Here is a 22449-nt window from a genome sequence, read left to right as displayed (position 1 = left end):
AAAAGTTATCAGCCCAACCAAGAAGAGAACAATGTGAAACCATGAAACTTACAAGTTATTCCACATTTTTCTTGACCCTCTTCATTTCATATCACTAAAACAAAAAGTGTGGAATAACTTGTAAGTTTCAAGGCTCCACAACATTCTCTTCTTGGTTTGGCTGAGAACTCTTCAGCGGCCCCTTGTACATGTGCAAGGCATGCATAACTGCACACACCCTGTTATAGAATTGACTTTCACAACTCTTTGCCCCCATAGGCTAGAAATTCTGCCTCTGCAGCATTCCCAGCCAGCCAAGGAAAATAAATCCATGAGCTGAAAGTTGAACTCAAATCCCTTTGTATGGTACTGTCACTGTCCAAGATTTCACTTTGAGAAAAGACATACAGATTTGTTTTCTACAATTTGATAATCAATATTACAAACATATAATTACTTTGAGCTAGGCATTTTCTCGTTGTCAGTATCAGCTTCCTTTACCATCTTCCACAAAAATTATCCAGAACACACAGATGGATTGTGGAACAGTGCTGTTGGCTTGAGGAGTCTCATAAAAGCAAAGATGCCTTATATAGAACCATTCAGAGTTTTCCCAAGGAGCATTAGACTGTATGAGCATTAAGAGCTCTCTGTCTGATTTCCCGACAGTAGGTGATATGCCACATAAGAAACATGAAGGCAAAGCCAAAAAGTTCTAACATCAACAAAGGGCAAGTGAGAATGTCATTGCATTAGAGTCTTGCAGTCATATGATTCCAGTATTGTTTATAGAAGGGGAAGGGAGTGAGAAGTGAGCAAATATTTCTCTCTGCTTTTGTCACCTGTATTGCCCATCTGTGATGTCAACAACTTGCATTTGAGAGGCACACACAGAAAAAAGAGCTCACAAATGTGGTCAATGCTTTCATCACCATCTATATACATGAAGGTCCCTCAAAGAATGTAGCAAATCTTGACAGACACTAAGTTTGGCTGTGAGGGCTTTTTAACCCTGAGTGTATTCAGCTACCTCATTCCCTACAGCCTTTTGTGCTATTCCTGTGTTACACATGCCAACAGTGGTCTGGAGACTGTTTAATGGGCTCTACCACACCAAAAGGGAAAAAACATGACTTTAAAATGAGTGTTAAAAATTCAAAATTATTATTTTTCTTGAAACCTACGCCTAAATAAGAAAATATGGCGAGTAAAGAATTGGTAGGTCAGAGAGGTCTTGCTAATAGTACATTCTGTAGAGTCTCTTTTCTCTTTCACTTTCCCTGGAAGCCGAGTTCCATCTCATCCTTCCGGCGTCGCTGAGTGAGGAGTGAGCTAAATGGGTACAGTTTGGCCTTAGCCTGGTGGCGCTGCCCTGCAATGTCAATCTCATACTCGCCACGATTGATAAAGTCTGGTGTCACCACCTGTGCCTTACCAGTTTCCGCATCTGTGTTATGCACAAAGCCCAGGCAGACATGGCGCTCCAGTGTGTAACTGTAGGCACTGCTGGTGGTCTTACCCACAGGCTGACCATTACGATAAATAGGTTCGCCCCACCAGGGCCACAGGCATAGGTCTGTGTCATGGTCCTCCAGGACAAACATGATGAAACGTTTATACACTCCTTCCTGTCTCTGGCGCATTAGTGCCTCCCGGCCAATGAAATCCATCCCCTGTAATAACAAACAAATTTGTGAATAGCAGAAGCAGCATGACTTGTGTAGGGCCAGATAATATGCTGCTGATATATAGATACAGTGGTCTATGAAGTGGCAAGTAAATAGCTAGGTAATCTGAATAACAATTTTATTGAGTAAATGTAGAAATGTAAGTGATTATTTAGCTGGGTTAGCTGTTTTAAATAACGGGATTCACAATGGGTTCTGTATTGCTCTATTTTGCAAGGATGGTTGCTTTGAGAAAACCTTTTGGGTAAAACATGTTAGTGAAATAAATCCCTATACTAACAGACCACAAAGCTAAGTATATTATTAAAGTGATAAACTAATTAAGAAAAATAGTACTAAACAATAAAAATAAAACAGCTACTTTAGCTATAAAGATCCAGTGACAAACTGACACATCAAGCTTTGGGCAGTGAGAGTTTATCGAGCCCAGAATGGTGTTGCTGAGAATCTGGGGGATTAAACTGATTTAAAATGAGGCAGTTAAGAAGATGCACTTAAATTAGTTCATCTCACTTTGGAGGTACATTGAAGGCTTAGACATTTACATCTGTTCGAGTGTAGACCTATATGTGAGTGCATAAAATACAGGAATAAATCACAACTTCATCCATGCTCCACACACACTCTTACCCTCAGCATATGCCTACTCTATAAATATGCACCCAATTGTGTTGCACATACTTTTAGGCATGACTTAAGGTGTTTTTTTAAAATTATTATTTCTTTTCAAAAGATACAAAGAAAATCACAAAACAATGCTAGCTACCAATAGGCAGCAAAGTGGACTCGACTAGAAGCAACCAAGTTTATTAATTGGCAAAAATGAGAAAATAATTAAATACAATTGCAGCTATCAAGGTAGAAATATCAGTTTTTGTTGGTGTGATACTGTCTTGTGCACTATAAAACTGTCACCTTGATAATGATTCCAATTTCAGCAGATCAAAATAGCTAACAAATGGTATGACACACAGATGGACCTCTGGAGATGAATAGAAAACTGGGACCCTACACGGTCTGTGTTTCGGCTTCATCAGGAGACCATGACTGTAAATCCAAAATCAAAGTTGAGCACGAAATTAGAAGCGCATATGGAATGAAGATAGCTTGAAATGCCGATGCTAAGCAAAAGATACAAGGAATCTCTTAAACTTGGTTCAAAATCAAAAAGGAAAAATAAAGTTTCCAAAAAATATGGGTAACACACATACAACTCTGGACTTATATTTATGGCTCACAATTAGAGAGAAGCCAAGAACTATAAGCCAGAGGAAGCTGGATCCACCAGTTTAGTAAAAAGAGAGTAGTAAGTCCTCGAATTTAAACTTCCCCAAAACAGAATAATATGAAAAATCTGGTCATTAAGCACCTTAGGCATAAACTTGGAAAAGAAACATGACCAAGTAGGTTAAAAAATATGCTCTGTTCTGTCCTGACAACACATTTACATGGGAAACAAAGTTGAAATTTGGCTCAAATGGAAGCCACTTTCTGGTGAAAAGCAGGAATTTTTTCTCCTAATCTAAGTTCATCTTGACACATCTGAATACACAAATTCTTCCTCTTATAAAGTGCACACCCAAAGCTCTAAAATACAGATGAAACACTTCCTTCATGTGGAGAAATTCAAGCCCTAAGACAGCTGAAAACTTAAGTCAGGGAAGCTAAGCCAAAGTATATGAGGCCACTGACAGGATGGCAGCAGTTCCCACCAAAGGAGGAGCCGTCGCCATTAAAAGATCACTGGTCCCCATGGCTGTGAGGGAATCCCTACTGGAAAAGGAATCCCCAGATGGTCCTGGTGCTGCTTCCTGCTTCCCTTCAGCCCCTCGCACAAACTGTGCAGTATTTAAAGGTACCCGATGCATCCATCCTGCGACGAGAGCACATCGGACATTTCTTGAGCTGCTCCCCTCTCATTGTGCCCGAAATCAAAAGCAAAACTGGCTACTCAGGGAGAACTGGCAAACACCTACAACAGCACTGAGGCCCAGATGCACTAAAGCCAGCGATCGTCGCTAAACCTGTTTTGACAACTTTAGCGATTTTTGCATTTTCCGACCCAATGCACAAAACAACTCACCGCGTGTTTTTTTCCCTCAATCACCCATTTTCCAGCTATGCAAATTAGCTAAAACCCCATGCAAACTAGCCAAGCGATTGATGCACTATTATCGTTTGACTATGCCCCCCCCCCAAAAAAAAAAGCAAGGATTTTATTGATCTGGAAAAACTGATAGATCTGTCTGGGGTTTTTTTCCCTAATAGCACAAAATATTTTGCATATGTTACACATGCAAAATATCTGTCCCATAAAAAAGAAAAGAAAAAAGCCCCACTGCCAATGACAGCCCTCCACGAATGCGGCACTGAGAATCCCCCTCCCCCAGCTAGCAAAAATTGGCAGGAGGGATGCCCATTCCCTCCCCTCCTACCATGCAGCCCTCCCCCCCCAAAAAAAATTGCAGGATGGATGCCCACTCCCTCCTGCCATTTTGGACAGGCAGGCATTGGAGGACTGACTGAGCATCCCTCCTGCTCCCAACTTCCTTGAAAGGTACAGTGGGGGTATTCGGGGGTGGTGGTTCAGAAAGTTCTGATGGCAGGAGGGAGTGGGCATCCCTCCTTCCCTTTTTTTGTGGAGGAAGGGGAGAGGGGATGTTTGGGGGGAGACACCTGGCATGGGATGGGTCTTTGGTGGTAGGAGGGAGTGGGCATCCCTCCTACTGTTTCACTGCCATGGGGGTGGGGGTGACATGGCAGGAGGGAATGGGCATCCTTCCTGCTGATTTTTGCTAGCGTGTGGGGGGAGGGTTCATGGTGGCATGTTCATCGGGGATTGTTCGGAAGGGCCTTCATTGGCGGGGGGGGGGGAGCTTTTTTTTAATGGGCCAGATATTGTGTGTGTGTAACATGCACAGCATCTGTGCCCATTAAAGAAAAATAAGGTTTCCTTCCCTGAACAGCTGAGTGGCAGGAGGCTGCTTTTGGGGCCTCCCCGGCCTCTTATCTGTTCGGTATTCCCCTGACAGCTCTGCACATGTGTGAGAGTCGCTCTCACATCGATCAATCAGATGGGAGAGACGGAGATTACGATGAACCTCCACGTGAATCATTTGCATGCAAACTTTTTAGAGCATCAATAGCTCTTTTTGAAACGGCCAAAAATTGGATTGGAGCAGACCCACACAGTCTTACTGATCCTCTTTAGTGCATCTAGCCCTGAGTAAGGTAAAAGAAACAAACAACTACCCAGGAAAGCCAAGGCTGCACAGGGTATTTGCTCCAGGCTTCAAAAAAATGCACTCTATGGCATGTTTTGGTTTTTCTTCTCAAACAGGCAGACCCCACAGGCTCTCAAAGCTGCTGTTTGTGGAAAACAACAGAGCAGAGCAGCTGAGGTACCACTAAAAGACAGGGAGGTTGGGGAGTGCGGGGAGGAACTCAGCCATCTGACTTGGCATCCCTATGGCCAAGGAGATCCCTGCAGGCCCTTGCTTCAATCCAGCAAAATAGACCTAGAACTGAAAGGGATTTTCTTTTTAAAGTAATAGATCCCAAGACAAAAAACCAGGAAGGCCAAAAAACTGACTGATATGAAGAAAAAGAAAAAAAAACCCTCTCCCCTCGAAAGGCCTACCACAGACTTACCACCTCTGCCTGTTGGAGACTGAGAACAGACTGACTTTAGGGGGACAGCAGTGTCCATTTAAGATACCTTAGAAGTCAGGAATTCTCAGTGCATAACCCATTTGTCTGTGCAGTTCTGGAGACACTATGGAACTAACACCTCCTTCATTTGGAGAAATACAAATGATACAGGTACATAGCTCCATGCACTCTCTCATCTTCAGACTTCTCCAATACAGCATGAAAGAAGAGCAGCACTTGGGTGTGATAGTATAAGGTGGCCAAACAGGTTGCAAGGTGATGGTGAAAGCTAGAAGGATGCTTGGGTGCATAGGGAGAGGAATGGCCATTAGGAAAAGAAACTGGTGAGACCTCATTTAAAATATTGTATACAATTCTGGAGACCACACCTTCCAAGAGGATGGATTCAGTCCAGAGGAAGGCGACTAAAATGATTGGTGGTCTATGTCATAAAGGATACAGGGACAAACTTAAAGATTTCAATATGCATACTGTGGAGAAAAAGCAGAAGAGGGGAGATATGATAGATGTTTAAATCCCAAAATTTAACTACAAAATATTACTCACCAGAGATGGGTTACACTCCCCCAATAACCATTTCACAAACCAGTGGAGAAAAAGCCTCAAAAATTTAAATGCAGCAGTAAACAACTTCAATACTGTTTAAAGTCCAAGCTGCTTATGTACTATCACTGGCAAAAAACTCCACCACCACTGAAATGTAATTATCAAAAGGGTAATATATCCATCACTGTGCAGGAAAAGCAAAAAAAGTTTTACTTAGCTTGGGACCATGATCTGAAACGCCGTGCTGTGCTAGTAGAAAAGGTCTGGTCAGACTGTAGATGAAAACACCATGGCACCATTTAGATGTGCAGTCCAGAATCCATGCCTGTTATGCCTCAGCATATTACTGACATGTTCAGAACATATTACTGATATGAATCCTCAAGTCTGCTTACCTGACATCCTGACCTCCAAAGAACAGTAAGACCAAATGGTCTCTGCAATAACCTTGCTTATTTGAGATCCTGACTTCCTTTATTTGAGTGACAACTGGATAGCATTAAAGAGACAATAAACTACAACACCTCCTTGCGTCCTGACCTCTTTGATCTCCACAGGACAGTAAGACCAGATGGTCTCTGCAATAACCTTGCTTATTTGAGATCCTGACCTCTTTGATCTCCACAGGAGCTAACATCCTGACCTCATTGATCTTCAAAGGACAGTAAAACCAGATGATCATCAGTAAAGACAGATGGGAAACTACATCAAAAAGAAAAGGACAGTGACAAGTATCTGCTATCTTGACCTCTTTTGACCTGGGTGTTGTCAAAACAGATAACAAAAGAACAGAACCGGCTGTCTTACTAAGAGGGCAGCAGTTTTTCTCTATAAAAGAGAAAAACTCAGCCCATAGAATTTGAATCCAGTTTCGTTGCAACAAAGGGACAGCCCGGTTCGGTTCTCCTCTCCTATCAATCGCTTTGGATTCCAGATTGTGAGGGATAGTGATGTCCGGAAATACGGTGATGTTATTCTATTTTAATATTTATCTATGCATGTAATAAAGTGTTATTGTTTAAGCTTTATATTGTCTGGGTGCCTTTCTGAGGGTTACTGATCATCCCATTGGGCAGAAATAAGTGGCGGAACAATGCCCGATCCTCCAACAAGTGCCTTGTTTCACCTCTCAAAGGGTTCCTCAGGGAATATAAGAGCTGGAAAACTTCACTTCTCTTCCGTGCACACTGGCACAAGAAACGCCCATTGTTAAAAAGAACTACAGGATCCAACTTCCTGGTAGCACTTCCGGGTTACAGCGTCATAGCAACAGCCAAAAAACAGCTGCCATTCGTCCATACAACTGCCATTCATTCTTCAAACTGTCACTAATCCAAAGAATGCCATCCACTCCACCCGCTGGTTAAGGCCATTAGGCCAAATAGTATCCAAAAAGAAAATCCAGCACTGTTCATGCTGGTACAAAAGCCTCTTCACATTGCCCCTCCGTGGGGTAACAGGAATGAGTTCTAACACAAAACACACAAAATCATCAAAATCATGCCGTTCTTTGGCACAATGGCGGGTCAGGATGTCAACTTCTTTTTTGTGACCGATATTGGACCGGTGTTCAAATAACCGAGTCTTGAAACATCTGGCAGTGTGACCAATATAGGTTAACCCGCAAGGGCACGTCATCCCATACACCACTCTTCTTGTTTCACATGTTGTAAAAGAGCGCAATTTCACCACTCTTCTGCCAGGAACTTGTGCAGTCATGCCTTCTTGCATAACACCACAAGCTGCACATTTTCCACAACGAAAATGACCCACCTCTCCCTCCTCCTGGACAGTCCAAACGTCAGCCTTGCACAAGATATTATTTAAATTCCTATTATGTGTATAAACAATCTTACACTCTTGATCCTGAAAACATGCGACTGTTTGCAACATAGGCCAAATGTTCCTGAATAAATCAGTGTTCCCTCTAAGGTGAGCACGAGTGATCGCTCACTATTTTTAGTGGCGTCGCTCATATGCTTTCTCCTGTCGCTCACTCGAGGGAGGGTGGAGGTGAGAGGAAGCGGCGGCGACCTGTATTAAAGTTGGACTGAACCTGTCAGGATTTCTGTATTACTCTATGCGGATAACCCCTGTCTCTAAAACGCTGTTTAAGAGGTTCTGCTTGTCTCAAAAATTGTTCCATCGAACTGCAGATCCGTCTGTAGTGAAAAAACTGAGATACAGGCAAATTGTTTTTAACCCAGCCGGATGCATGCTGGTATATTCCAAAAATGTATTCCGGTCAGAAGGTTTAAAAAATACTGATGTGGAAAACCTATCTCCCTCCAAATAAATCTTTACATCCAAAAATGACAACTCCGGGCTGTTAATTTTAATGTCAAACTGGATGGAAGGATGACAGCTGTTCAAAACCCCCCAAAATATGTCTAATTCCGCCTTGGTAGAATCCCATAAAAAGAAGATATTAATAAACCGCTTCCACATTCGAACATGGGCAAAAAAACTTGATGAATAAATCCAGCGTTGTTCAAAAACAGCCATAAACAAACTGTCAATTGACGGAGCGAACGATGCCCCCATAGAAACTCCCATACGTTGTTGATAAAATTTCCCATCAAAAATGAAATAATTCCAGGACATAGCAACCCTAGTCAATTTTAACAAAAATTCCATTGGCGCCACATGAGGGCGAACTCTATTATTAAGAATTTCTTCCACAACTGCCAATGCTTCATCCTGCGGAATGCAGGTGTATAGGGAGCGCCCCTACATGTTTGCCTAATGATCCTTCTGATGACATTTTTGCAATGCTTTTGGGGATTTTGAATGAAGGAAGGAAGGTGGGCTATTTTGACCAAATCGGAGTATCAATTTTTGACACATCAGATGTTTAAGGAACCGGTTATATATTTTTTGCCAAAAGTGCATAAGGACATGTACCATCCCCCGGGTCGTCCTACTGTATCTGCTCGAGGCTCTATGCTTGAACGGGTGTGCAAATACATTGATACATTTTTAGCTCTGATGGTCGTTGAGATTCCTTCCTATATACAGGATATTACTCATTTTTTGCAATGTCTTGATGATCAGCAGAACATTGCCTCTGTGACGTTTATGGTTTCCCTTGATGTGCGCTCCCTATACACCTGAATTCCGCAGGATGAAGTATTGGCAGTTGTGGAAGAAATTCTTAATAATAGAGTTCGCCCTCATGTGGTGCCAACGGAATTTGAGCTCTATGCTGGATGCAAAATTGGACCCCTTTCTCAGTGTGGCAGTGTAACTAACCCTGATGCCACTGTATGATTCTTTGCACTCCCTCACCAGAGCACAAGTTCCTCCTACTTCACTTTGCAGCTCAGTTTTTACCATTCTCTGTGGCCCCAGAAGAATCTCAGGGCCTATCAGACTGATCTCCTAGTCAGAAGTCTGCCTTACCCCAGAGTTAATGGATACACTCAATGGTAAGGGCCATGGAAAAGTAGTTAATGTGGTCTGCTGTGTAACTGGAATCTCCAACTTCAGGAGGTGTGATCCCTTAAGCTTCCCAGTGTACTTTAGCATAATTCCAAATTTTAAAACAAGAAAAATCAGGCACAACAATGGAGTTCCATTACACCCAACCTACTCAGTCACCATCTTGATTTGAATGACCTAATTTTATAAAGATGCCTTTTATGTACAAAAAAAGTTTACAAAGCTACCCTCTAAATGAATACATAATGCCCAGAAGTAAACCTGTTCCAGGAGAAAAGACATTCTAAAACAAAAGGTCATATTTTAACATCAGAAAATGTTTTAGTGGAAGTGGTGGGTGCAAAGCACCACCTTCCTGTGGAGGTACTGGAAACAAAAATAGTAACAGAATTCAAGCAAGTGGACTAAGTGAAAAAGGATGGGAAAAACTGGAAATGAACTTGCATAATTTGGGTAGGAAAGTCATATTGGCAGGAAAATGTGATTCATCCTTCTCAAACTATTCCTGTACCAGGAAGTAATTTAGGCAGGTAGATGGGCTTTATAGACCTTACTTCATTGGCAGTGGAACACTTTTATGTTTGGGGGGAGGAGGGGCTGAGAATTCCACCCCAGACCCCACCCCCATAATAGTACTAATTTTAATACCATTTTTTCCATTCATTTTTCATATACTGTATACATACAATATACTCTTATTAACAACACAAAATGGTTAACCACAAAATCAAACTACACAAAGCATACAGCTTCTCAGCATTCATTCCTATCACATGCAGAACACAAATAAAAACCCCTATGCAAACATAGGACCACAAACTAAAAGTACTAATATATAAAAATGAAACCTAAGATGCAAGACTCTGCATACAATGCAACACCACAGAAACGGTGACACATGTTCCCTAATACTGTGCAAAATAAGAAGACAGTAGGTGTAAATTTGAAAAACCTGATACATAACGATCACCACTTTACAAATTAATAAATAGAAATAAAACAAATATGAGAAATAAAATACCATTTTATTGGACTAATCCATTTTTCAATTATAGTTCAGAGGCCAAATCTTTCTATAGGACAGTACAGTATACTGCTGTTATGGTATCCTATCCTGACCTGAGGAAAGGGATTTAGTCCTACCCAAATTGCCTTATTTCCATTTCCTATTTATAAACTTTTATCAATACAGTTACAATATGACTTGATTCTACATAAAGCAACAAAAAAAATTTCTTTCTACCTTTTGTCGTTTCTGCTTTAATCATCTTCTCTTCGCTCTCTTCTTTCTATATAGCATTTATCCTCTCTTCCATGCAACATCTGCCCTCTCTCTTTGTTCCTTCCACCCAGCCTCTGCCCTCTCTCTCTACCCCTTCCATCTACTGTCCACCCTCTCTCTGCCCCTTCCATCCACTGTCCACCCTCTCTCTCTTCCATATTGCATCTTCCCTCATTTTATGTCCCTTCAATAAACTGTATATCCTGTGCCCCTTTTCTCCTTTGTACATGATTCATTTCAGCTTCACCCCCTCTCCATTTTTCTGTCTCCATCCCCTCCCCTATGCTCTAACTCTATGCATGCTGGTTTCCCAACCCTTCTCCTCCGAAACCGTAAGTTACATCATGAGGGGGGAGGGAGGAGAAGCGAAGCCAGCATGCACAGTGTTAGAGCCCTGGAGCATGGGTGAAGTTGCTTGCAGGCTACGGTGGAAGATAGGGCAGCGAGGGAGGGAAGCTTATAACCTGCTACTCCTGCTTGCTTCGGGTCTTCCTCACTGCTGGGTCCTGCCTTCGCAGAAAAAAGTAGGTGGGACCCTGCAGTGAGGAAGGCCCGAAGCAAGCAGGAGCAGCGAGCTGTGAATGCTGCGCTGCTTTACTCCCCCCTAACGCCGGCCCTGGAGCCACAGCCAATTTTTGGGGAGGTCACGGCCCCTGTAGCCACCCCATTCTGACGCCTATGCCTTACTTATAATTTTTTGCAATGTGAACTTGTATTCGCTTTTTAAAAAGCCTACACTGAATACATAGTCTTTTAGAAGACAAATTTCAAGGTTTTCTCTCTACTTTTGGGATCTGACTATTTTGCTTTAACTTCTCTCAGGATTCTTGTCAATCTTGAATTTGCTATAGCATTGTATAGTAGCATGACAACACAGAAAGCCAGAAGATTAAGAACCAGGGAATACAATTACTATCTACCAGATAATGCTATAAGTTTTGCCCTCTCCCTCTTTGGCAGCCAGAAGTAAATCAGGTGTTGACTCAAAAAGAAAAGTACTCAGGATCAAGACTAGCCAGAAAGCATTTAAAACCTGCTAGATGGCCCAAGTTGAGTAAAACTCAGGTTTCTGTGTATTGGTTCACCTCTCTCTTTATAAAATTACTCCTCATACGCATAAACGTTTTCTATGTGTAAAGCCTGATTTAGCTGCACAAAAGGCCTTTTATAAAGCATGTGCAGCAACACAACCACCTGTACTTACACACATGGCAAGTGCAGGTGTTCCCAGGAGTGTATTCTGGGTGGTGCAGGGGTGAAGTTGCAATGTACATGCATATTTTATAAGATATTCAAGAATACACAGAATACAAGCAGGCGTAAACATGTATGTCTGTATTTACCGTATAAACTCGAATATAAACTGAGGTAACCTTTTAACCTTATCCCCCCCTTCGCTCCTACCCATATAGAACCATTAGCTGATTGGCTACCATGAGTTCTCGCGGTCCCACGAGAACTTACAGCAACCAATCAGCTAGCGGCTCTGTATGGGCAGGAGCAAAGGAAGGTCACTCCAGATGTGGTTCACCACTGGATCACCAAGGATTCTAAAGGTACGCAGGGGAGGCAGGAGGTAAGTAAAAATTCTTAGAATTGGTTGGGACAGGGGTGGGAGGGTGTCCCGGCCTCCCACTCGACCACCAGGGATTTAAAAGGTACACCGGGGAGGGAGGTAAATGTTAGTAGAATCGACTGAGATAGGAGATGGTCCCAGCCAACCATTGGACCAACAGGTCTCACGGCAGGCCCAGCAGAGGCCTGCAACAGGTTCGGGGACGGGATGGGGGGGCGGGTCAGCACTGATCTGAATATAAACCGAGGGGTCCATTTTTGGCCCATTTTTTTTGAACCAAAAATTTTGGTTTAAATTTGAGTATATATGATAAATGCTATAGGTGCTTGTTCCAGAATCCTATTTTATAAAGGACACATAATAGGAGTCTATGCTGTCTTTGTAAAATAGGTTCCTTTTTGGACTTCTCATATAGCTGTCATATTAAAAAATTACACCCATAGTTTTATTGGAGAAATTTCAAAGGGAGAGACTAATGTGGCAAATATTCACATAAATTTTACTAATTTTCAAAGAGAAAGAATACATAATCAGGTGGAAAAATACATAATCAGGTGGTCTATAACACATTTACCCTTAGTCACTCTTTCCATTATGCTTCTTTGCCTTCTCATCTAACCAATTTGTTCTTTGGCTGCAATTCCTTGACCATCCTCTTCCCCTGCTTGTACTGGTATTACAAGGCTCAGTATATTGTATTTTTGAGCCATGCAGTGCTCGAAACTCCAAATTCTTGTGGTTTCCTTATAACCACTTGTAATTAGAGCCCACACAGTGAGGGAGATTGATGGAAGGTGATTTCAACAGCAGGCAGGATATGCAAAAGGCACATATATAATTTCATGGAATAACAGATTCTATAGGGAGAGTAATATATTCTACAGCTGTTGCCACAACTGGCTATAATAGAAAAAAACCATCTGTCCCACTAAAAGAGTACAAGGAAAAAGTAGTGTATTTTATTAATACACAAGTATTTCACGGCTGAACTCCTGAGTTCAGATCAGTTTGCAGTTTTATATAATAGATCAGTCCTATAAAACAGAACCAACTGGAACAGGATAGTGAAGCTGTCAACCTAATCATACCTTATCTAGCTTCACACGGAACTCACGTCCACACTCTAGAGGGGTGGTGAATGTGTCGAGATCCTGACCCCAAAAAGCAAAGAATTTTTCTATACGCAAGCTCCGCAAAGCATAGTACCCAGAATTGCGGATTCCATACTTTTGTCCGACACTCATCACTTCATTGTACACATGAAGGGCATACTGGAAACAGAGCAGAGAAAAGAAGAGAAACAAAATCAGCTTTACATTTAATGGCAAGCTTGGTAAAATAAAAGCCTTACAAAGTCTGATTCTATTGCGTTATCTGTTTTTCACTTCATGAATTTTATAACAACAACAGTGAATAAACAAAGTTCTATTTTTCCATCTACTTCTAAAATTCTTAATGTACAAGCAGCCAAGTTAAATATGAGTTATATTTCTTTTATTAAAATTTTAATATTATTTTTATTTGATTTCCAATATGCTTATGCTTCAAAAAATGTCTTGTGGAATGGCAAAATTCGCAAAATAATATAGGCCTTACACAGATTGATTGAGGCTTAAAATGCTGTACTGCAGGATGCACTCAGGTATCTTGTGGAAGCTGCCAAATTAACAAATGCAGGAAAATGTTTTAAATTTTTTTTTGAGGGGGCATGTAAGGGAACAAGAGTGGGCATTCCTGCACCAATCAGTTAGTGCAGCAACATTACCGCACGTTAACTAGTTAGTAAAGGAATACAGTGCGAGTCCTTACTGCCCTCAGAATAGATGGCAGGAAGTGCCCCTGTGATAAAATATTTTAATGGGTTTAGTTATGATTTGATATATGAAGTTGGCATATTTATGAACTTATGTAATCGTAAGAGTATCTTGTAATTAAATAGTAATTAACTAACTCTGAGGCTCTTGATGAATTAAATTGTCCATGGTAAATTGATTGTTAAATATTGGGTATTATTTTTTTGAAATAATTGGTGAGGGGGGAGTTGGGTGTCATCTGATCTAGAGGGTTGTATACAAGCTGTCGGGTTATAAGTCGGGATGGGTTGGGGTGAGGATGGGGATATTTTCTATTTTGGGTCCTGGATGTGTATGGTAATAGTAATCATTATTTTTTTAAAGGGGAACTTCAGGTTTATTTACTATTATGTTTTAATGTGTTAAAATGGCTATGAAATTGTATTCCTTAAATGTCAATGGACTTAATTTTCTCTCCAATTAAGAGAGAAAAAAAAAACCCACTAAATTTTTTAAAACAGCAGGAAGTGGACATATATTTTATTCAGGAAACTCACTTATCTGCTAGTGAATCGGCCAAGTTGGCAGGGGAGTGGGTCAAGCATAGTTTTTTTCGCTCCTGCAGTGGGAAAGAAAGCTGGGGTGGCTATCCTAGTAAATAGAAAATGCTCAGCTGCATTTAGGGCTCCTTTTACTAAGCTGCGGTAATGGTTTTAGCATGCGCTTAGAGCATGCTACAATGCCGCGCGCGCTAGACACTAACGCCTCCATTGAGCTGGTGTTAGTTTTTCCGCCTAGTGCGGGGGTTAGCGTGCGCTAATCTGCATTGTGTGCTAAAAACTCTACCGCCCTTAGTATAATTTCAGCAGATCCTATGGGACGATGGATTCAGGTGCACATGAGCTCAGGGAAAGATATTCTGACGCTTTTTAATATTTATGCCCCTAATTCAAATCAGGCTGAATTTTTCAAAACTCTTCAACAGTTGATTCTGCCAACGGCTTCTTCTAATTTAATAGTAGCTGGGGACTTTAATGCTGTTATGGATCCTTTTTTGGACAAACAACCCAGCAGGCTAATAAAATCCTTAGGCTTAGATAATTTAGTACAGTCCTGTGGTTTGAAAGATATATGGTGGATTCTTCATTTTAATGCTTGGGAATTTTCTTTCTGCTCCCATGTACATAAATCATTTTCAATAACAGATTACATTTTTGTTTCAGATCAATTAATTCAGCAGGTTACAAAAGTCAGCATAGACCCAAGTATTTTATCAGATCATGCTGGAGTTTGGATTGAATTTAAATTTGCTGAACAAGATTGTAGTAGACCTGTTTGGAGATTCAATAATACATTGCTTGCAGATTCAAACTTTCTTGAGGAATTTCAATTAAAAATGAATGAGTATTTTCAACTCAATACCTCAGAGGAAATCTCTTTAGAAACATTGTGGGATGCTTTTAAAGCTATTATGAGAGGGCAAATCATTTCATATTTGGCACATTGGAGGTTCTTCAGTTAAATGTACATTGCGCAAAAGGACTATTTGATTCATTCCCCTTCCTTTGGAAGGAAGAGGGGATAAAATATTTAGGTATTTGGATTCAAAAAACGCTGGAAGATACAATGAGAGTAAATGAAAAATCTCTATTGCTGAAGGCCACAGAAATGTGTGAGCAATGGAACCCCTTACATCTTTTATCCCAGGACAAGCAGGCAGCATATTCTTGACTGATGGGTGACGGCACCGACGGAGCCCCGGTACGGACAATTTTAGAGTGATTGCACTCTAAGAACTTGGAAAGTTCTGGTAGGCCGCACCGCGCACGCGCGAGTGCCTTCCCGCCCGACAGAGGCGCGCGGTCCCCAGTTTCTTAGTTTCCGCGGAACTAAGAAGACGCGTTTTTCAACGGCTGTTGAAAATTTTTTCTGACTTGCCTTCCCGCTCGCGTAAACCTTTTTGGCTTTATTGCCTTTTTCCTTTTCTTTAATTTTTGTAAAAAAAAAAAACAAACAAAAAAAAACTTTTCTTTTTTTCGTCAAATTTGGTTTTTCCCCGGCGTGGCCTTCTGCCACCATCGAGGCCTCGGCCTTCGATTTGGCTGAAGCCGTTTTTACTTTCATGCTCCCTCAGCCAGGGTTTAAAAAGTGCCAGCGGTGTGCTCGGCCTATATCTCTCACGGACCCACACAACTGGTGCCTACAGTGTTTGGGTCCTGAGCATCAGGCCTCCACCTGCACCCGCTGTGCCACACTTAAAAAACGAACCTTGAAAAATCGCCAAATACAACAGCGATTACTGTTCGGTGCCGAGATGTCCGACCCCGTTCCATCGACTCCGGCTTCGGCACCAGTTCAGTCGGCACCCTCTTCTTCGACGCCGCGCAACACCGCACCAGCGTCCCAGCATTCAGGTAAGCCGGCTAAGAAGCCTTCCCCGCTGGAGCGTCCTCCGGTCTCGAGTGCAGTGAGCCCAATCCTGGCGACTGTGAGGCGCCAGCGGAAGCGCTCCGCCCCTATTGAGGTGAGTCCCTCGACATCGGGCTCCTCATCTCCGGGGCGTCGAGCGGCACCACAGGTACCGCAGAAGAAAAAGGCGGTACCGGTGCCATCCCTTGATGACCGTATTGCGGCCATTCTCCAGGTGCAGCTCAAGGAGCAATTACAACAGCTCCTTCCGGTGCCGGTCCGCACTGAGCCGGTACCGATAGTGGAACAGCCTGTGCTGTCTGCATCCACTGTTTCGGTACCGCTTCACTCGACCTCATCGGTGTCGATGCCAGTCCTCGCACCGGAGCCGAGAGCTCAACATCAGTCGGTGCAGACTTCGGCACCGGTGCCACCGATTACATCTCCTGGCTCGGTATCGATGAGGTCGGGTAAGTCGGTGCGCAAAACCCGACACGTAGAACCATCTACTCCAGAGTCTCGGGACCGTACTTCCCATGTCAGGGATCCTGATCTGTGGGGAGATTCAGAGGAACCCTTTCTCTCTGAAGGTGAATGTTCCTCAGATGAGGATGATTCTGCTGTACCTGACCCGTCCTCTAGGCATGACACTTCATCTTTCTCCAGTTTTCTGAAAGATATGTGTGACTCTTTGTCTATTCCTTTGGAGGCTGAGTCCAAAAAGTCTAAAGCTTTTTTGGATGCCCTTGACTTTGACCAACCTCCAAAGGAATTTTTGAAGCTCCCTCTTCACGACATCTTGAGGGAGACTTTCTACAAGAATTTAGAGACTCCCTTAACGGTTCCAGGGGCCCCACGTAAATTAGACTCTTTATATAAAGTAATTCCCATTCCTGGGTTCGACAAACCTCAACTTCCACACGAATCTTTGTTTGTCGAATCTACCCTTAAAAAATCTTCAGGAGCCAGTGTATATGCTTCTGTACCTCCTGGCAGAGAGGGTAAAGCCATGGATAAATTTGGTAAGAGGCTCTACCAAAATGCAATGTTGGCAAATAGAGCTGGTAATTATGCTTTTCATTTTTCTTTCTACCTTAAACCTCTCCTTACCACCATGGCTTCATTTGAGAAGTACCTTCCTCAACGTAAACAACAATCCTTTCACCATTGCTTGTCGTCTCTGTTTCAACTGCGTAAGTTCATGGTTAGGTCCATTTACGGCACCTTCGAACTTACATCCAGAGCGACAGCAATGTCTGTGGCAATGCGTCGCCTGGCCTGGCTTCGGATGTCCGAACTTGATGTTAACCATCAAGATCGGTTAGCCAACGCCCCGTGCCTAGGGAATGAGCTCTTTGGGGAATCCATGGACTCGACCACTCAAAAGCTCTCTGCTCATGAGACACGCTGGGATACCCTGCTTAAAAATAAGAAAAAGCCTCCTCCAGCAAGGCCTTTTAGGCAACAGTCGGCCTATCAACGCCGCTTCACAGCTCGCCCATTACCAGCAGCTGCTCAGCAACCCAGGCGTCAACGGCAGCAACAACGTCAGCCTCCCAGACAACAGCAACAGCAGCAACCTGTGAAGCCACCTCCACAGCAGAAGACACAGCCCTTTTGACTTAATTCTCCAAAGTATAGCCAGTACTCCTATATCTGCTCTCCTGCCTCAACCTATAGGAGGTCGTCTTTCTCTGTTCCTCAGACGGTGGGAAGTTATCACTTCGGACCAATGGGTCCTCAACATCATCCGCCACAGCTACTCTCTCAACTTTCAGACTCTTCCGCCCCAAAACCTGCCAAAAGAGTCTGCTTTGAACAGTCCTCAATCTGCCCTCCTTATTCAAGAAGTTCAATCCCTCCTCCTTCTGAACGCTATAGAAGAAGTTCCTCTAGATCAAAAGGGGCAGGGATTCTACTCCCGTTATTTTCTAGTTCCCAAAAAAACGGGAGATCTCAGACCAATCCTGGATCTTCGCGATCTCAACAAACATCTGGTAAAGGAAAAATTCAAGATGCTTTCTCTAGCCATTCTTTATCCTCTTCTCAATCAAGACGACTGGCTATGCTCCCTCGATCTCAAAGAGGCATACACTCACATACCGATCAATATAACCTCCAGACGATACCTCCGCTTCATGATCAATCATTGTCATTACCAATACAAGGTGCTGCCCTTCGGTCTTGCTTCCTCTCCAAGGGTATTCACCAAATGTCTTATTGTGGTAGCTGCATTTCTACGCTCTCACCACCTTCAGGTATTCCCTTACCTGGACGACTGGTTAATCAAGGCCACATCCGCTTAAGCAGTACTCCTGGCCACCAACCAAACCATCCTATTTCTACAAATACTGGGATTCGAGATCAATCTACCCAAGTCTCATCTCATCCCCACTCAAAGACTTCAATTCATTGGAGCGATACTGGACACACTCCTCATGAGAGCATTCCTGCCATCCAACCGTCTTCAGACTCTTCAGTCTCTATGTCAGCAGGTGCTTCCACAACATTCCATCTCGGCCAAGCAAATGATGATACTCTTGGGTCACATGGCATCCACAGTCCATGTCACACCACTCGCACGTCTTCACCTGCACACTCCTCAATGGACCCTTGCTACTCAGTGGTCCCAAGCGACGGATCCTTGCTCACAACACATATCTGTGACATCATCTCTTCGTCAGTCTCTACAATGGTGGTTGGTATCCTCAAATCTATCCAGAGGTTTTCTGTTCCATCTACCTCCTCATCAACTAGTCATCACCACCGACGCCTCTCCTTATGCATGGGGAGCTCATTTGAACGAGTTCCAAACTCAAGGTCTTTGGACAGCCCAGGAAAAGAAGCATCACATCAATTTCCTGGAACTTAGAGCGATGTTTTATGCCCTCAAGGCCTTCCAACATCTTCTCTTTCCTCAGGTCCTCCTGCTGTGCACAGACAATCAAGTTGCGATGTACTACATCAACAAGCAGGGAGGGACGGGCTCTCGCAGCTTGTGCCAGGAAGCCCAGAAGATCTGGACTTGGGCCATAAATCACCATCTCTTCCTGAAAGCTATCTACATTCAGGGAGAAAAGAATTCCTTAGCGGACAAGCTCAGCAGAATTCTCCAGCCTCACGAGTGGACACTCGATCCTTTCACTCTACAGTCTATCTTCGCTCAATGGGGCACTCCTCAGATAGACCTCTTTGCAGCTCCTCACAATCACCAGCTGCCCCTATTCTGCTCCAGACTCTACTCTCCTCACCGTCTGGCAGCGGATGCATTTCTCCTCGACTGGTCCAATCTGTTCCTGTACGCTTTCCCTCCTCTGCCTCTCATGTTGAGAACCTTGTTCAAGCTCAAGAGGGAACGAGCCACCATGATTCTGATTGCTCCGAGGTGGCCCAGGCAACATTGGTTCTCCCTTCTACTTCAACTCAGTTCCAGGGAACCTTTTCTTCTTCCTCTGTTTCCTTCTCTGCTTACACAGCATCAGGAGACCCTTCTACATCCCAACCTCCAGTCTCTGCACCTGACAGCTTGGTATCTCTCGGGCTGACCTCTCATGATACTCGTTTATCTCAGCCTGTTCGTTCCATTCTAGATGCCTCCAGGAAACCAGCCACTCTGCAATGTTACCATCAGAAGTGGACAAGATTTTCTTCCTGGTGTCTTCTTCATCATCTTGATCCAACTTCTCTGGCAGTGGAGACATTGTTGGATTATTTGCTTTCTTTGTCTGACTCTGGCCTTAAGTCTTCTTCCATCAGAGTCCACCTCAGTGCCATAGCTGCTTTTCATGAGCCGGTCCATGGAAATCTTCTATCAGCTCATCCCCTGGTGTCCAGGTTCATGCGGGGTCTTTTCAATGTGAAACCACCTCTTAAAGCCCCCCCTGTTATCTGGGATCTCAATGTGGTTCTTTCCGCTTTAATGAAGCCTCTATTTGAACCTTTGGCTACCACTCCTTTCAAGTTTCTCACTTGGAAGGTACTTTTCCTTATTGCTCTTACCTCTGCCAGGAGGGTCAGTGAGCTACATGCACTAGTTGCAGATCCACCTTTCACGGTTTTTCATCATGACAAGGTGGTTCTGCGTACACATCCAAAGTTTCTCCCTAAGGTTGTCTCTGAATTCCATCTCAACCAATCCATTGTTCTGCCTGTCTTCTTTCCGAAACCTCATTCTCATTCTGGGGAACAGGCTCTTCATACTTTGGATTGTAAGAGGGCTCTAGCTTACTATCTAGAGCGTACGAAACCCCACAGATCAGTTCCCCAACTCTTTCTGTCCTTTGATCCGAACAAATTGGGACGTCCTGTTTCTAAGCGTACGTTGTCTAATTGGCTAGCAGCGTGCATTTCATTCTGTTATGCTCAGACCGGACTGACACTGGAAGGTTCTGTCACGGCCCATAGAGTCCGAGCAATGGCAGCATCTGTAGCTTTCCTCCGTTCCACTCCTATTGAGGAAATCTGCAAGGCTGCTACTTAGTCCTCAGTTCATACTTTTACATCTCATTATTGTCTGGATGCATTCTCCAGACGGGATGGACACTTCGGCCAGTCTGTTTTGCAAAATTTATTTTCCTAATGGCCAACCTTCCCTCCATCCCTCTTTTTGTTAGCTTGGAGGTCACCCATCAGTCAAGAATATGCTGCCTGCTTGTCCTGGGATAAAGCACAGTTACTTACCGTAACAGGTGTTATCCAGGGACAGCAGGCAGATATTCTTGCGTCCCTCCCACCTCCCCGGGTTGGCTTCTTAGCTGGCTTATCATAACTGGGGACCGCGCGCCTCTGTCGGGCGGGAAGGCACTCGCGCGTGCGCGGTGCGGCCTACCAGAACTTTCCAAGTTCTTAGAGTGCAATCACTCTAAAATTGTCCGTACCGGGGCTCCGTCGATGCCGTCACCCATCAGTTAAGAATATCTGCCTGCTGTCCCTGGATAACACCTGTTACGGTAAGTAACTGTGCTTTTTGGTGGGGGACAGTCCAAACTGTCAAGATGATGATTCTGGCTGTAATTTGCTTCCAAATGGGTATGTTGCCTGTTTATTTTCAGGGGTTCTTTTATAAGAAATTAAATAGTATCCTTACTAAATTTATTTGGCTGGGTAAAACTGCGAGAATTGCTTTAGTATCTTTACAAAAACCAATTGCGGCGGGTGGGGTAAATTTCCCAAATTTTTATAGGTACCACCAGGCCTATATACTGCATCAAGGTATGTATTGGATCCTTCCTGAGCTCATGGAACATCTCCCTGATTGGTTATTTCTAGAATGGCAACTTATGTCCCCATTAAGATTATATAAATATGAAAGAGCTATATCCTCTATACCCCTTTCTATAGACTCATATTTCTAAACGACTCTCAATATTAACCGACCCTCAGAAGTACCACCGTGATACTCAAAATGTTTCACTGTATCCAGCTTCACATACCATATCTTCACCGGGCCATACTATATAAATATTCTTACTTTTTCAAACATTGTGGCAAAGATTTTTATATTAAAAGTACTTAGCTTTTACTAGTTTAGTGGTCAACTTTAGGGATATTCGTGCCGACATGTTTCACCCAGCGGGTTTTTTCAAGGTTTATATCCGTAAACCAGCTTTCGCCGCATTTTTAGACCAAGTATTGCGGCAAAAGCCTGGTGTCCGGCTTCCTCCCAGGCCTCCCCGCACCATTTACCTGTGAGGAACAGCCTGCAGATAAGATTGCGATGCTAGTGATCTTTCCACTGCTTCGGAGCTGTTTCCTCTGCTGCGGTCACGCCCCTCCTCTGACATCAGAGGCAGGATCGCGGAGGAAACAGCTCCAAAGCAGTGGAAAGATCGCTAGCATCACAATCTTATCTGCAGGCTATTCCTCACAGGTAAACGGTACGGGGAGGCCAGGGGGGAAGCCGAATGCCAGGGAGTAGAAATGGAGGCCAGGGGGGAGAACCGGATGCCAGGGTGCCGCTCTAGCTTTAGGGGGCGAGGGGGGAGGGTCAGCCGAATCGGGAACCGATTTTTTTTTTTGTTTCGAATCAATTCGAATCAATTCACTCGAAGTGAATCGGTGAAC

At 43.5% G+C, this 22449-nt stretch overlaps 1 protein-coding gene across 1 annotated transcript in view; it reads right to left on the bottom strand.

Moving 5' to 3' along the window:
• Positions 1 to 322: 322 nt before the first annotated feature.
• Positions 323 to 22449, bottom strand: part of PDPR (pyruvate dehydrogenase phosphatase regulatory subunit) — a 200297-nt gene continuing 178170 nt past the window's right edge. Inside the window, exons 17-18 of the mRNA XM_033941677.1 lie at positions 13273 to 13455; positions 323 to 1652 (exon numbers count right to left, since the gene is read on the bottom strand). Coding sequence (XP_033797568.1) covers positions 1251 to 1652; positions 13273 to 13455 — 585 coding nt within the window. The 3' untranslated portion in view covers positions 323 to 1250. The remainder of the gene's footprint in view (positions 1653 to 13272; positions 13456 to 22449) is intronic.

The sequence above is a fragment of the Geotrypetes seraphini genome, chromosome 4 (assembly GCF_902459505.1).
Source record: "Geotrypetes seraphini chromosome 4, aGeoSer1.1, whole genome shotgun sequence".
NCBI classification, from domain to species: Eukaryota; Metazoa; Chordata; class Amphibia; order Gymnophiona; family Dermophiidae; genus Geotrypetes; species Geotrypetes seraphini.
This window is presented reverse-complemented; position numbering and strand designations above follow the sequence as displayed.